General features: G+C 33.2%; 1 protein-coding gene across 3 annotated transcripts in view; it reads left to right on the plus strand.

The window, feature by feature from the left end:
- The window catches only part of Grid2 (glutamate ionotropic receptor delta type subunit 2), a 1,429,152-nt gene that overhangs the window by 1,256,507 nt on the left and 155,098 nt on the right, over nt 1-17,547 (plus strand). For all 3 annotated transcript variants that reach the window (XM_048813623.1, XM_015484559.2, XM_048813622.1), the window contains exon 14: nt 9,040-9,206. In XM_048813623.1, coding sequence (XP_048669580.1) covers nt 9,040-9,206 — 167 coding nt within the window. The remainder of the gene's footprint in view (nt 1-9,039; nt 9,207-17,547) is intronic.

A 17,547-nucleotide genomic window follows, 5' to 3' on the forward strand; every position in this document is an offset into this window, starting at 1 on the left:
GTGACAATTTAAGGAGTTGGGAGAAATAAGAACAAATATTGTTAAGATAGAAAGTTAACCCCATTATAAATAAAATTGATTTTTCTCTTATAGAAGTTAAAGCATCTAACTAGTTTAGACTTAGTTTATTTTATAGTGTCATTAATTAATTTCTTACTTAATGTTTTATCAGAATGTATACACACATGCTAACCGACATCGTGGGAAAGAATAGTATAGATAGAAAAATGGCAAGACCTGGCAAGGTTAGCCTAAATTCTCATGCATGTTGGATTTTTTTCCAAGCCTCTGCCATTATCATTTGTATTAACATATTGTTAGGTTATAAGTTAAGTGTAAGTCAATAGCCTTCCCAGTCTAGAAATTAATCAGTTATTAGAGGAAAGCAATTAGTGATATGTTATTATAAATAACCTAGTACTTAGAAATTTATAAATCAATGTACCACTTGAAAGCTATTATTTTACTGTGTATGTTATTATGCCATTTAAAAATTCTAAACATATTACAAAAATATTGTTTATTAGTAGCTGTATACCTAAAAATTGTGAATTTGGCTCAACTGACTCAAAAACTCTGTAATCACCTATTTAGTTGCATATATAATTTTCATAAATGCTATAACTACCCTTGCCATTTAGGGCACTTCATTTTTATTTCTGTGCTTGGTTTTCTCTCATTTTTGTCTTCTTCCTTATCTCCAACTTTTCTACTTTAAAAAGATATCCAATGGGATACACTGCACTGTTCCATTTTTTCTCTAAGTATTTCTAATAATATAATAATATGCATACATATAAACCCACATATTTATATAAATTTTGGTCATTCATGTTGTTTTCAAAAATAGTATTAATATTGTAAACAGTTTCTGTGCTTTGCTTTTTCTCACCTGCAAATACATCACAGAAATCCTCCACTGGCACCTTATATAATTCTAATAGATCACTTTTCAAGTTTCCATAATGTTTTATGGCAGGAGTGCATCATCATTCTATGATTGATGGTCATCACCACTATTCCATTTTGGTGCCACAATAAACAATGACACACTGGGTATCTTTGTACATCAATCTGAATTTTTTATTTCTCTGGTATACCATCCTGGAGGTGGAATTGCTGGGCCAATGGGTATCTATATTTTTTAATTTGCACAGATGTAACTTTTGAAATGAGCTATGACCTTTTCTGATTTCTACTGGTAATATATAAGAATATACTTTTCTATGCTTTCACAACAACAATTGATATTAAATGTTATCAGACCAATAGATATAAAGCAGTTGTCCACTGGTCTTTTATTTTATACTCATGCATGAGTTTGGGCCTTTTTCATATTGTTGTTGGACATGCATATTTGTTCCATTTGTATTTTTTCCATTTGTATTGCCTTTTCAGATGCTTTATCTATTTTTCTTCTGCTTCTCCTTTTTTTTTAGAGAAATGCCAATATTTATAAATATCCACTTTTGTACCCTCTGTTTCATTTTCCCCAATTTTATTCATCTTCTGTTGACTCTTTAGATAGTATATTTTGTAATACACATTTATTTTTAAAGGTTTTCATTTAATTTAATTTAATTTAAATTAATTGTGATACCAGGAATAAACCCAGGGTTGCTTAACCGCTGAGGGCATTTATTTTTTATTTTAAGACAGGGTCTCAGTAAGTTGCTTAGGGTCTCACTAAGTTGCTGAGGCTGGCTTCAAAGTTATTACCCTACTGCCTCAGCCTCCCAAGTTATTGGGAATACAGGTATGTTCCAAGTGCCCAGCCAAAATGTTTTTGTTTTTAAAAACTCTAACACTCCATATACACTTTCTGGTTAAAAAAAAAAAATCCTTCCCAGGCTTCTCTAAAATTTGTGAAAGTCAGTCTAGATAAGTGCTTTCATATTTCCTTTTCCATCAGACCCAAGTCCAAATTCTTTTCTAGATATCATCAATAGTTTGTGTGGGTTGTTTATCTCCTTCATCCAGCTATTAGTGTCCTTTCCTTTTTAATAAGGTAACACAGTCATTTAGCCTTCTTTTTTGGTAATGTCTGGGTCATGGTGACATTGGTATTATAATCATTCTCATTTTCATTATATGAACTCTCAGGAAAAAATGATCACAGTATTCACAATGTTAAACATTAAATTAACATCACTTCAATACCAAGGAAACAGTCAATCCACAGGCCAAGGACTATTAACACTCATGATTACAATGCACTTAAGCTGCATGTCTCAGCACTCAGAGGTGTGCAACAGATGATTCAATATTATAAACAGAAAATCACAGTTGCCAACATCAGCAGCCAGGGAGAAGTAGTGACAGCTATTATGGAAGGCACATAATCCATGCCATGTCCATCTGCTACAAAAACAGTTGCTTTAAGCTCGTTTTTTATTTATGGTATGTATGGGTTTTGTACTTTCCCCTCTAACCTTCTGCACCTACTTCCTTCCTAGAAGGTTTCTCAGGACATGGGGTTTTAGTACTACCATGATTGTGGCATCCCAGGTGAACCAGAGGAGTTGTTGTCTTTCTTCTTCCATTTGAGCTTGCATTTATGAGCATTTTCTCCTTTGATTCATCTGTTCAACTTTTTGGTTGAGAATTTAGGGTTACTTTGTTTATAGCCTCATAGGCTTTTTGGGACTCACTTGAATCTAGCTAAGTGCTCTTTTTATTTTTCTGTTAAATTTGTAATTTTCCCATTACCATAGTGCCATTTCCCTAGAATATGCTCATTTGTTCTAACTTATTTTTCTCTCTCTCTGATGGTGGTTCTCACTATTGAGTAGTTATTTTTCTTTGTCAGCTCATGAGGACATAGGTCTGGTTGTTAAATGACAACCAGGAATTGACAGTCTTACTAATTGTAAAAGGTATAAAATGTCCTTTCTCACTGTCTGTGAGTCAAAACAAATTCCTCTCCTAAGATATACAGAAGTTGTGGGTTCTCCAGTCTTCTGGTCTGTGCCAGGTTCGAAGACTGGGAGGTCTTCTTCCACCCTGCAACAAACCTCTTGGCCATTAGAAGGCAACAGAACACATACATTATTGGAGACAAATGTCTTAAGAAAGGAAATCAGGAGGACTTGCAAATGTAGTTTTTGTTTCTGTTTGTTTATTTGTTTTTGTTGTTTCATTGCAGTTTCCACTTATTTTCTCACTGAACCCAAAGGAGATTTGATGATAGTCCTCTTCCATATTATTACCTAGGACTCCAACCTTGTTATCAGTGGAATGGAAGGAAACTGTTCAGTTTTCTAAATTCCCAGTATGCTTTAAGAAACTTAAATATATACATTCCAAAGGTTTCAAAAATATGGGAAAGAGATAAATGTAGACATAGTTATACCTCCTTCTTTTCTAAGTTAAACAAAGGTATTCTTCAAAAAATTGATATTGATTTATTTTAAACACATTCATATCTCCTTTATGAGAATTTGTGTTCTCTGATGACTATCTCAGAGCACAAATTTGAATTTCAACATAGAATATATAAAATATGGTAGGTCAACAATTGATGCAGCAGTAAATAAAATCATATATATTTTTAAAGTCAATCTTAAGTACTTAAATTTGGACTTGATCATGATTTATTGTGTTGCATAAGTTCAGAAGAATGGATGAATGCTGCTAAATTATTCATTTGCCTAAAGTGGGAAAAGGCCACCACCTAGAATCATATGTCATAAATATTAAAGCCATCTCATCTTAAGGACTTATGTGGGCGATGAATTTTAAGGACCACTATAGATCGATTCTGGGTTAATCATAACTCTTTTTTGCTTATAATTCACAATGATTTTATCCCCCATTGACCATTAGTTAAAACGGTAAAGAAGTTAGCAGCTTAGCATACAAGGTTTGAATTTATTTCTCTCACATATATTCTCAGACCTTTTGACTTTTATTTGGTAGACAAAAATCATAGATTTCCAACCTCCAGACTTTGTGTTAATTTTTTTAAAAATCTGCTTTGGTTTCAATCTTGAGAATGAGGAAAGCTTTGATAACAATGTTCAGAGAATCAATAAGCCTCAGGGGTCCATAGTCATAGAAACCAAATATTCATTCATTCCAGTGACTTCAACAAATAACAACCTTTCTTTTTATAAGTTCAACTTTTTTTTTTTCTTAATGAAGCAATGATAGCATTTTTTGTGTGGTTCTTGCCACATACTATATTGTATTATGTTTATTTACATAAATGTCATTTCTCAAACTAGATGGGCTATGACTTAAAGGCTGCTATCTCACATGTTTTTTCCTTCATATAGACAGTGTCTCCCAGGAATTTATCTTTAATGTAGTGAAAAGAACATAGGGGATGGTCTTGAACTGAACTTCCAAATCTACCACTAATGATTGGTATGACTTACCGTAAGTTATATGGTCTTGTGAAGTAAATATCATAACATCAGCTGCCTCACAGTGTTGTAATGAACAAAAAAATTTATGTAAAAGAGGCATTTGTAAAATTAAAAAAAAATGCTTCACAAAAATATTATTATAAGGAAGAAATTTAGGAGAGATAGTATATTCCTTCTTTAATGGCAGAAAATACCATCTTACACTTTGGATTTAAATGCCATCTTTTCACTGACTTTTTTTTGTTGTTGTTGTTGTTTAAGAAGAAAGAGTCATCCCTGTTGCCCCTCTGTAGCTTTAGATTTTGAAGTGAGCTTTTAAGAGATTTATTAAATTTAAAAATTCCTGTGAGAAAGAACATGGGTCTACCAATTCAGATCAAGAATGGCAGGATATAGATAGTGATAACTCCATTCATAGCATGGGCTTCTGCAGTTATTATGGGTGGCTGTGCTGCCTAATAAATTTTCTTTTTAAAGTGCTTTCAGTGCTAGTTTATGATGGAGATGTTGGAACAGGGGCAAACAGGCAAGAGCAGTCCACAGAGGAAGTGAAATATGTCACAGTCCATAACATGATAAGGAGCACAGGTGCAGGTTTTGAAAATACATTTTCCCATCCTTCACTTTACTTGGCAAGAAATGCAAATATTTGAGAGAATAACAGTGAATGTTTACAGTTCTTCACTTGACAGATGGAATATTGAAAAAGAAAAAAAAACTCTTGTGCATGAACAAGAAATGTTCTTCAAAGAGTATCTGTGTTTAATCAGTTACTCACTACAGATATGGAACTTAAATATTTGGGGTTTTATTGTACAACTGTTTTGGTTACCAGAATATTTGAGCAGACTATCTAGTTCTCCTCGATGACAATTTTCCATTTCTTTAAACTACTTTAAATAGAAGCTGTTCTTATGACACTTACCAAAATATGATTGCGCTACAGCAATCTAGTACTGGACATATCTCTACTACCAAGTTATAAACAGCTTGAGGAAAGGGGCTCAAGTTTTGCCATGATATCCCTTATTTACTTACCTTTAAGATCTTAGAATTGGAGAATGAATATTGTTAGTAAAATTGACTTTAAAAGAAATTCTGGGCAAATAATATAGGAATAGAAACAAAACCTAGCTCTCTGTGTTTTCTCAGAAATGAGAAACATATCACAGGCTATTTGTATCTCAACCATTCTGAGGACACAGGTGCTGAGTATCAATAGCTACTGCTGTTCATCAGTCACCACAGCACCTTAGCATCTCCACCTCGGGTTACAGAGATTGATAACATTGGAGGTAGATGTCACTTTGGATTTTTTTTTTCACAATGGGACTTGTAATATGTTAAGATGAAGCATCCAAATTCACCTTTATTTAACCTAGTATGAAGCACTCTGTTGGTATAGAATCCACTGGTAAATAATTTAGTGACATGCAATTCAGCCGGCTATCCAAACATGACCTCAAGAATAAGGGCTAGTTGAAAAATTTTGAGAAATATACATCACCTAGTCAGATGGATTTAAAATTTCCTAGAATAAACCTTCAATTGTTATTCTCTTGAAAGGTGACTTTAGATTTTGCTGATGAGTATTTTCTAGATGGTTTTAATTTGATGGTTAAAAATCATCCAAGACAGTGATTGCATGTTTTAGTTGATGAAAAAGGCCAGGGGCATTTTTAAAAGCTAAAATACTTTGGGTTACTAGGTAACATTTCATTGGCATTGCTACAGGCTATAATCATACTGTGTTTTAATGCTCCTCTTTTAAAAAAATCATTCATAATGCTCTGTACCATTAAATTGCTAGAAACAACATATATAATGGCAATGATAATGTTACTATACATTTAAATAGAAATCCACAGTTCACAAAGCAGTAACAATAATGCTAGAACACTTTTCTAACAGCAAAGTAATAAGTCCCCAACTGGGGAAGTCCTTGGAGGATTATAAAGAAGCTGCAAGAAATTCCAGGAGGCCAAAGTGGTGGTTTGAAACAGAAGAGAGTTGCAAAAATCAAAGTAGGTTTCTAGAGGAAGCTTCAAGGTCACTACTCTGTATTGTTGTTGGTTTAGACCTAGGAAGCTTAGAAGCAGATCTGAAAGTTTGTGTCTAGTGCAAAGGATCAGAGAAAGGGAGAAGGTTATTTTATGGCTATGAAAAGTCAGTGCAAAGAAAACCTAATCAAGTATTTCTTGTCTCTCCCACTATACTCCAGGAATCTCTCAGTGCTTAGAATTTTATTGTCTCATGTATGTAAAATTATTCCTCATTATATTACTCACTTTTTATCACCTGCATCAGTAGTATTCAAAAAGTGGTATGCACAAACTGTCAAGGTGGCTAAAATGCACATTCTCAGTTCTTAAACCTCAAGCATTTAATTCAGTATGTTGGTGACTACATCTTGAATCTGTGTTTCTCGTATAAGATGCCCCAGGTAATTGTGAGAAACACTGAACTGTGGTACCTGACATAGTGCCTAAAGCAGTATGCACTCCATAAATAGTACTGACTATCAATATGGATGCTTTCTTCAGTAGAAAAACTTTAATCTAATTTATTACCTTAGGGTCTGGTTGGGGTCCACCCTCAACAAAAGATGGCATGTATCCACTGAGCACATGTAACTTGTCTAAAGGTTTTAGGCCACTCATTATTTCATGCAAAAATCTTTATTGAGAAAGAAAACATATTTTAAAAGGGGGAAGTTTAATATCAACTATTTCTTTTATAGTTTATTCCATTACTTTCATGTTTAGGTATCCCATTCTTTTTCCAGTGTCAGAAAAATGCAATCCTACATGTTCTTCTAGTTTCACTTTTTAATTTTTTACTTGGGTCAATTTATTCATTGTATTTAACTTATTATACTACAGAAATTTGTTTTATGTAACATGATGTAGTGCTTTAATATTGACCTTTTTGAAATAACCAGCTGTCTCAGTCTCATTTTTTGAATTTTAATATTTGTCACAATAATTTAAATTATAGTCTTCATAATAGAGCTTTTATATGACATTTATATATTTTTATAATAATATGCTTTTTTCTGTTTTATTTATTTTTTAAATTGTCAAACAAGTTCTGTGATATTTTATTTTTAGACTTTATAATGTGTTTAATTAGCATTCTACATCTCCAATTATTATTTTTCATTTTCATAATTTGTTTACCATTCTCATCCATTTTATTCCAATTAAATTTCCAAAGATCTTAATAAGTCCTAAAATGTCCTTTAGGTTTCATCTAATATTACATTAAGTTTCAAGTAATCTGAGGAAAACTGACATTTATTTTGTAATTGGATCGCCATCTTTTTAGGAATATACTATCTTTTATCCAGAAGAGATTTCAAGTCTTCTGTCAGGTGTTGGAGTATTTTTAATACTGCTCATACTCATTGATCATTAAATTTCTCACTAAGTATTTATATTTTGTGTAAATGATATTTTTCTCAAATTATTTATTATCTTTTATTGATGAATTAATAGAACAGCAAACAATTTGTATATATACATTTATAACCTCTTAGTACACACTATTTTCTTGACTTTAATAATAGTGTCATTAAAGTTTCAGCTTTCAATAGATTTGCAAATTGTTTATTCTATATCTCACTAAAGACAAATCTTTATCCTTCTTAGTTTACAAGTAGAAAGATAAGTGTTTTGTTTTGCTAAATGCCTTTCTGATGTCTGTTGAAAGATCATTGAAAATTTTTATAAAGCCTCATTTATAAGACATATTATCCCAGTAACCTTCTGAATGCTAAACCAGTGCTGCTTTTCCTTGTTTAATAATGCTATAATATTCTTTTACTTTAAATAAATTAACTTTAAATTTAATTATTAGTTCTACTTCTTTTATGAATTCATTAAATTCAATTTTTGTATTTAACACAATTCTAAATGTATACTATTTATAGGTTTAAGACAATTTCTTTTTTTGTGGTAATTTGGAGTTAGGATATGAATGCTTACTGAGAAGGAAAAAAGTAGCACATGACCCAGAATAAAATAGTGTTTCCTAAATGATGATATAAAAGGCTGTAATTTTTTTCCCTTACTGCAGTGCCCACCAAGGGGCATTTAAGTCCAACTGTAAGACACCTTTAAACCACATGTGCCAATAGATTAATTTAGAAGGACATGGGACAGGAAATCCTTATCGGCAGGGAGTGTTAGTCGTTTCTCTTCAATGTAAGTTGTGAGCATTTATTTATAATATAGGTCATGTTCAATGGGATCCCATATTGGGTATGCAGAAACCTGCCTGAAATGGAAACCTAATAACCCAGTAGAGTCAGTATCTCTTGTAACAACTCCAAAGGCGTAGTCTTCAGGATTCCCAAAAGAAAAAGCCCAGTTACAAAAGTCACCGAACTCAGAAACTCAGAGACATGTATTCTTTTCTTTCATTTATAATGATCCCCTGAGTGGTAAATAATCACTACAAGCAATGTTACCTAGATGCATAGTTAACATTCCATCTTTATTATATCTCTAAGAAAACAGAGTTATAAATTAACCAAATCCATCAAAATAATTGTTCATTTAGACATATGTGCCTTTTTTTTAACCAATGTAATCTTTTTTGTCAAATTTTTGTTACTTGTAATTCCAACTTTAATTACTGTTTTCTTCTTTTTTCCATATTTTTACAGGTAAAATATGGAAATTATGCTTTTGTATGGGATGCAGCTGTATTGGAATATGTGGCTATCAATGATCCAGACTGTTCATTTTACACCATTGGGAATACCATTGCTGATCGGGGATATGGAATTGCATTGCAACATGGCAGTCCTTACCGGGATGTATTTTCACAAAGGTAAGATTATCATACTATCAAAATAAGGAGAAAAAAAATTTAAATACAAATAATTTACTTGGTTACCCAGTCTGATTTATTACATTTTGTTTTCTTTGTTAGAAGTGTGTTTTAAAAGATAGCTATAAGTGACTATCCTATAAAACATTTATTTCGTAAAACATGAACTGAAGTAATATTTTTGTTATAAATAGAAAATTTGCTTCATATTATTTGTTTTACTCTCAAAAATTTGATATGCCAAAGAAAGTAAATACATTACTAATTTCAATGAGAACTTAATTAAGCAGACTAGTGTCTCAGTTTTTAGAGACCAAACATCACAGAGTTAGGAAAACTAATTCATTTCTAAGTACATAAAACTTCAGGACCAAGTTTAGGTTCTGATATACTGAAGCACATAATGATAAGAAGACTTCCATCTGAATTTTGTAAAAGAAAAGGATAAGAATTTTAAAGTCCCCATTTGGTATCAAAGTGGAGATGAAACTGACATCAGAGAGACTGCTTATTAAGAAATTACACCCAACTCCAAATTAGAATTTTTTATTATAAGCAAATTGCTCACAAAATATTTTAAAATAAATATTTTAGATTAACAATATATATGAAGACTTGGGCCTAAAAGGGATTCACAAAGATATTTCATTCTATCTACTACCAAGTAAGATCGGGCTTTAGAGGGAATATCTTCCAGGTAGAAGTGTATCTCGTGTAACACTCACAGTACACTTTATTTTTTAGATAGTCTTCTACCTGCTCTCTGAAAGTTAATGCCAGACCAGGAGGGCAGTCAGTTACAGATAGTGCCAATGCCCCAAATTTCAAATGATTTGAATTCTATTTCTCCAAATTTTAGAACAATAAAAAGCCAGGAATTTCATGTTTTAAAGAGAGAGAGGGAGAGAACTGGAAATTACTAGTTTGCAATGTGTGTCATAACTCTTTCATTAGCTAACCATAAAAAGCTAACCTCTTTCCTTTTTTTGCAAAAAAAAGGAAGTTAGATTAATTCTAAGGTTCTTTATTCATCAGTTTTTCTGTGTAGCAAAAATCTCCAGGGTATCAGTGACATAAATTATTTCTCATTGATGAAACATGAAGGCTGTGATTTGGCAATGTTTCTGCTGCAGGCAGTGGGTCAACTGCAGATCTGCTCTCTGCAGTTTCTAATGCCAGAGCCCCAGTGGAAGAAACATCCCAGTCTGGATCAGGCTATTCTCATTACAAAGAGCAGTTGCAAAAGAGGCTGGCAGAAACCCACAGTGCCTCCTGCACTTCTTGATTGGACATGGCACATGTCCCATCCACCCACAGACCTCTAACTAAAGCAAGTCCCATGGCCAAGCCCAAAATCAATGGGGCAGATTAAGTGTACTTATTCCACATAAAGGAAAAGAGGGAATGAATAAATATGAACAATAAAACAATCTACCAGTGGTACCTTCTGGTTCTAAATAAATTCTAAGTATATGACAAAAGTAAAATATGCCTAAACTGAAAAGTAAAATATTAAGGTATAAATAATAATTAATCAATCAAAATACACTTACTGATGAGCAGATTCGAAGGGGAACAACCTGGAAAGTCAATTACACCATAGGGAAATTGCCTCGAAGACATTTACAGTCTACTTGGAAATACAAAAGCCATTTACATGCATGTATATGGTCCTGGGTTTGATCTCCAACATGGCAATACATACATAGATAACTAAATAAATAAATTGTATGAAACAGTAAACAGTACAGACATTTCAGAAAATGTGTGTTTTTGCATGTATCTATATATAAATATCAGCATTGCTTATCTATATCGTGTTAAATGGTGTACATGAGATATTGAAAGAACCGAACAGCATACAGAATGAAGAGTTAAACAAAGGAAATGTGAGTAAAAGCTCCCTGGAGAAGGTGAGCTTTAAACTTGATCTTGAAGGATCAGCAGAGATTACTTGAGCTGGAAGCAAAAATAAATGAATAAATAAATAATTCTTGGAGTAATAATAAAGACTGCAAAAAAAAAAAAAAGAAGTAGAAGACAGTAGAATGCGTTGAGGAAGAGCAAGGACATTGAGTTACTGGGAAAGGAAATTTGACGTTTAGAATTCGTATTGTAGGCCAATATGAAGCTCCAAAAGACTTTGATCTATTCTGGAGCCAAAGGTAAAATGAAGAAGGTGACATATTCAGGGAAGGTTGTTCTAGTTTTGACATGAAGGATGAATTGAATGAGCCAAGACTAGAGCAAACCTGAAGGAACGTGATAATGAAGGCCTCGTCTGGAGTTGGGCAGGGTGAACCAGGAGGAAAGAGCAGATGGAAGAGACCTTTCTGAGGGAAGAAGCACAACATTGTTTAGACTCAGATATAAAGATGGAAAAGCATGATTGAATGAAAAGAGATGTAGGGTCTCATGGCGAAGATCAGCAGAAAAGTTTAAGTCTATAACATGACTTAGATCACTGAGAAAAGGATTATTGGTTATTTATTGTGGTTAATTGGCTTGTTATCACTAAAGGTGTTCCTTCTTTCCAGACGTGATTTCTGAGTCTTTTATGTTAAAATAAAAATTGCAATTAAAGAAATATTCAGTAAGTCACATCTTGTTCCATTTTTTTATTCTCCTTGTGGTGCTTTACACATCAGAGATTGTAATTCAAAGAAAGGTACTCTAGTGAAAGGTTGAAAAGTGATATTAAAAATTGAGCAGTATTTTCCCTTTGTTTGATAAGCATGATAGATACTGGAGACTTAAATTGTCCATTTCTGTGGAGTTCCTTAGTAATGACACCCTGCATCCTGGTTCCCTGGACATCTGGAGGAAGGGAGAGCCAGGATAGAGACATGACCTGGCAGTCATATTCCTAATGATCTCTTTATGCACATGCACCACATTAATTTATGACTCAAAATCTCTGCCCGAATTCAGAAAGAATTTGCACCCGTCCCCTTCTTCTATAGCCATTAGGGAAAAGAGTTCTTCTTTTTTATCAACTGATTTTAAAATTCACAGATGAATTAAATTTAACCATTGTAGTATACTTTGGAAATTATTACATGCAGCTTTGAAACATCAAGCCTGTTGAGTTGGCTAGATCATGGCTGTTGTCATTATTTTCAAAGAAAATTATAATATTCTGAGTGATTTTTTTTTCAGTACTGGAAATTGAATCCAGGGTCTCCATAACCAATAAGCTAAATCCACAGCCTTTTAATTGTTTATTTTGAGACAGGGTATCACTGAGTTGCTCAGTTTGGTCCCAAACTTGCAATCCTCCTGCCTCAACCTCCTGAGTTCTTGGGATTGCAGGTGTATGCCACCTCACCCAATTCTGGGTGATTTTTTTCAAATATTAATTTTTTCCAGTGAATTTATGCCTATCTCAAAGAAATTTAATGTGTTAAGTATTATATCTAAAATAAATAATATGTGTTGATATAGTAACTATATTTATTATCAGCTGTTTGCCAGGTAATTTTATATGCCTGCTTCTTACACTTTATTTCTTAGGTCCTCCTCGTGTTGGTAAGCTACTTGAATTCAGGCATATGTTGGCATATCCCTGATGCCTACCTCCAGGTCTAGCACATAGTAAATACTCAATAAATATTTCATACCTGTGTAAAGGATCTACCTAACTCTTTGGTTAGAGATAATCCTATTTATTTATACACATATAAATATTTATGCTTTTGATTCATTGATAATTTTTAAAGTCTCCTCTTTTGTTATTGTAATTATTGTTCTTTCTTGGTTTTTACAATTGTTCATATAGTGAGTAAAAATAAGAAGAAATAGGAAACAGAGCACTTGTCTTCCTTTCTTCCCAACCCTGTACTGTAAGAACATTTATGCTTTCCTTCCCACAAGGGAAAGAAAACGTTCCTTTAACTTGAAAACATAGTCATAATCCTTTTACTTCCCATCCAGAATGGGTACTTTTCAAGCATTTCATTCCCTATTCAGGAAGGAAAGAAAACAGCCTGCATTAATTGTCCATTTAGAGGTTCCAGGATCATACAGCTGGCTGACACTCCATTCACAGTTGGCTAGAAGGATCTCTCGCAAGGGTAATTATAACAAGAAGTTAAAACAGTTAACCAGTTTCCCTGTAGATTATATATATACAGAACTTGTGTGTGTGTGTGTGTGTGTGTGTGTGTAGAGAAATTTTTTAAGAAAGGAAATCAATGAAGTGTAGAATTGAAAAGATTTTATCAGACTAGGAGAATTCAAAGATAAAGAGAATTTGTATATGGGAACAGAAGCATGTAATACACTTAGAAAAACATGAGGAAATTAAAACAGCCTTGTGTGTTGAAGATGGAGCCATTGTGTGATGAGAATGAACAACTTGACTAGAGATGGTATTGGTAGAGGAATATAGGAAGAGAAGATAATAGCGAATATGAAACAGAGTTCCAATAGCTGCTACTTATTAAGTATCTACTATGCTAATGATGTGATGTGTTTCCTATAATACTTGCTACAACTCTGTGGATTGTGTTACATAAATTTGAGGAATTTACATAACTTTGAAACTCCAATTCAAAGTTAAGTATCTTGCCAAAGCCACACAGCTAGTAACAAGCAGAGCTGAGCCTCAAACCCCAACTGGAGATGGTGTCCTTGTTTGCCCTGCACCAGCCTCATGGGCTCTGAAGACAGGAGTTTTTTATATAGAGGAGCATCCAGGGAGACTGGGTTTTAGGTCAGACAAAGACAGAGCTTAATTCTAGGAGGCCATTTACAAGACTGTTTGGCTACTCTAGCTGGGAAGCAGTGAGCAAATTCTCATAGGGAATGAGAAGAAAGGACTCCAGTGACCACAAAGACCTCCTCCCTTCTCCTGGTCCTTCCAGCTCTTATTTCAACCTCTTGATAGGCCACAGTTCCATTTCTAGGTAAAATTAACCATAAAACGAGTCTAGAAAAGTGTTAATTATTTTTCATTCATGGTAATTTCCTAAAAATCTACTAGTAGATATTTATTTCAAAGAAACTTTCAATATAGATTTTTGTTTTGTCATTTTTCAAATCACATTCACATGTACCCAGTAATATTGTTCTTCTTTCTCACTGCATGCAAAACATTATTTTTAAAAAATTATATGTGTGTATGTACATATATATATATACATGTATGTGTATGTGTGTGTGTGTGTGTGTATATATATATATATATATATATATATATATAATTTTAAACCCAACTGATTTCATTTTATCTACATTTTTGTTTTAGATCAAGAAAACAAGATAGTTAGGTGGGTATGTTTACAAAAAGTAAAAAAGGAAAATGTTTGAAAAGTCTCAAAATAAAAGCAGGAAAGAACATGCAAGTTTCACTTTCAAATCGAGATAGCATTAGAATAAATAATGTATATTTATTACAGATTTATACACTATTTTATTTTTAAATTTATCCTATAAAATGTGAAAGGAAAGTATCTTCTCATATAATATTCATCTATTGAATAAGGATTAGCTTCTGGAATCTACTGAAAGAAATGTGTTTTTCCTATTCCCTTTAAAATATTTGTTTTAAATTCATAATTCTGAATTTAGAGAACTTTGATGAAAGATAAAAAAAATGAGTATGCTTATTTGTCAGTCATTTTCATCTTGCTTCCCAAATCTTTCTGGAACTGTTTAATGACTAATACCTGTGAGTTTTACCAGTTACTCTGACTGCTGCTTCTAGTGTAGACCCTAAATAATTTACTTTTATTTTAGTGCTTAGTCTAAAAGGTGGGAGAGTTAGTATAGTTGTTGATATATCTAGTGCATATTTTGAAAATATTCATCATGCAGACATTATATGTATGATTTTTTAAAAAAAATTTATTTATTCTGATTTGTTATACATGACAACAGAATGCATTTCAATTCATAGTACACATATAGAGCACAATTTTTCATTTCTCTGATTGTACACAAAGTAGAGTCACACCATTTGTGTCTTCATACATGTATTTAGGATAATGATGTCCATCTCATTCCACCATCTTTCCTACCCCAGTGTCCCCTCCCTTCCCTTCCCTCTCTTTTCCCTATCCAAAGTTCCTCCATTCTTCCCATCCCCTCCATCCCCATTATGAGTCAGCATCCTCATATAAGAGAAAACATTTGGCTTTTGATTTTGGGGGCATTGGCTTACTTCACTTAGCATAATATTCTCCAACTCCATCCATTTACCTGCAAATGCCATGATTTTATTCTCTTTTAATGCTGAGTAATATTCCATTATGTATATATACCACAGTTTCCTTATCCATTCATCTATTGAAGGGCATCTGGGTTTCCACAGTTTAGCTATTGTGAATTGAGCTGGCAAAAACATAGATGTGGCTACATTATGATAGTATGTTGATTTTAAATCCATTGGGTATAAACTGAGGAGTGGGATAGCTGGATCAAATGGTGGTTCCATTCCAAGTTTTCCAAGGATTCTACATACTGCTTTCCAGATTAGTTGCACCAATTTGCAATCCCACCAGCAATGTATGAGTGTGCCTTTTTTCCCACATTCTCACCAACACTTATTGTTGTTTGTATTCTTAATAGCTGCCATTCTGACTGGAGTGAGATGAAATCTTAGAGTAGTTTTCATTTGCATTTCTCTAATTGCTAGAGATGTTGAACATTTTTTCATATATTTGTTGATTTATTGTATTTCCTTGACATTATATGATTTGACATTAGTTTTCTTAATATTGCAAAGTACTAACCAAATTGTTTAAAAAATCAGAGATCCTGACTCTTAGGAAGCATACAGCATTCTCACTGCCCAGCACAGAGCTAAACATCAATACAACAATCCCATTGAGTAGATACTAAAGCACTTCAAAAGTCTGTTTTCATTGTATTTATCATACAACATTTGGGGAACATTTGCCCAAGGTGTGGGAGCATCCTTTATAAACAAGCTCCATTGGTAGACTCTTCTGAGGAAAGTATTGAGGTATAGGGAAGATAAATGACAAGCACAAGGTAGAAAGCAGTGTTTTCTCTGGATAATGAACCTGCAATCTGGAACCAAGGTGCTTTGCGAAAAGCACATTTGAACAGCCTTTTTCTTAAAAGATTTGTGTTATTTCTAGATCTCAGCAAGTATTGTTTTATCTTTAAAAAACAGGGGTTTTTTGCAGCAAGCATAGTTATTACAATGATATAAAGTAAGTGTGACTAAATGATGAGTTTTTAGCAAAATACTTCAGAACTTGATACTACAAATGTGTATAGGAAATAAGCATATATGAACATGACTCAGGTCCATGCCACACACACATGCACACACATTCACACACACTTACGCCTATACACACACACTCCAAAAAAATTACAAGCCTCTCTGGAAAGTCTTTTTATTCCACTATAGTTATAATCACTATATTTACTCAAAACACACATTTTACTCACCAGACGTGGCCAGGATAGTCTGTTTTAAGAATTCAAAGAGACAATTTAATATCATTAAGGATAATCAAAGAATGTGTTCCTTTTCTAATAGATCCTTAAACTATCGTAAGTTTAGTGATATCATGGAAATAAGTGTATGGGCTTCCGTGATAATTTATGTTTACAGAGTGAGACTTTGGCATGCCTTTAGATGTAGTCCATAATTTAAAAAGTAAAACCAAGAAGGAAAGTCAGTGACCTTCACAGAATCTAATTCTTGGTCAAAATAAATTCCCTGGAAACCAATAGGGCAAAGTCCCAGTCCAGTGTCCCTTTTCCAACCCTGTTCTGCCAGTTCCTTTAGTTTTAAAAACAAGTAGATCTTTATCCCTTAAATCTACTAGTGAAATTAATGTTTCCAGAAGCACAGTTACATAAGGGACCAGGAATATTAATTAGAAAATATGTTCAACAGAACTAGAACATCTGTTTTAAAATTGTCATTTCTCTATAGATATAAAAAAGTAGCAGAAAGATGAATAGATTTTTACAGAATGTGTTATTCCTAACTTATAGAGAAACTATGCTATAACCTAAAATTGTAGTTGACATTCATTGAAGACTTACAAGATGCCAGGTACCATTATAAGGGCCCTATCAATATTAAGTAATTTAATCCTCAAAATAAATGTGCAAAGTAGGTACTATTATTGACCTCATTTTATGGATGAGGTATCTGAGGTACAGAAAAGACTTGTTATTTTGCAGAGTCAAAAGTTAATAAGCAGCAGAGCCGGGCTTTGAATGCATTCTTCAAACACTAGTGTTCTGGTTCATACTGCCACAGTGTAAGCCCATGCCCCAGTGCAGGAAATAGATAATGTGCATTGAAATTGTCATCAGCCTGCTCAGGTAGCTGTAGTTATTCACATTAAAG

Source organism: Marmota marmota, unplaced genomic scaffold (assembly GCF_001458135.2).
Source record: "Marmota marmota marmota unplaced genomic scaffold, marMar, whole genome shotgun sequence".
Lineage (NCBI taxonomy): Eukaryota > Metazoa > Chordata > Mammalia > Rodentia > Sciuridae > Marmota > Marmota marmota.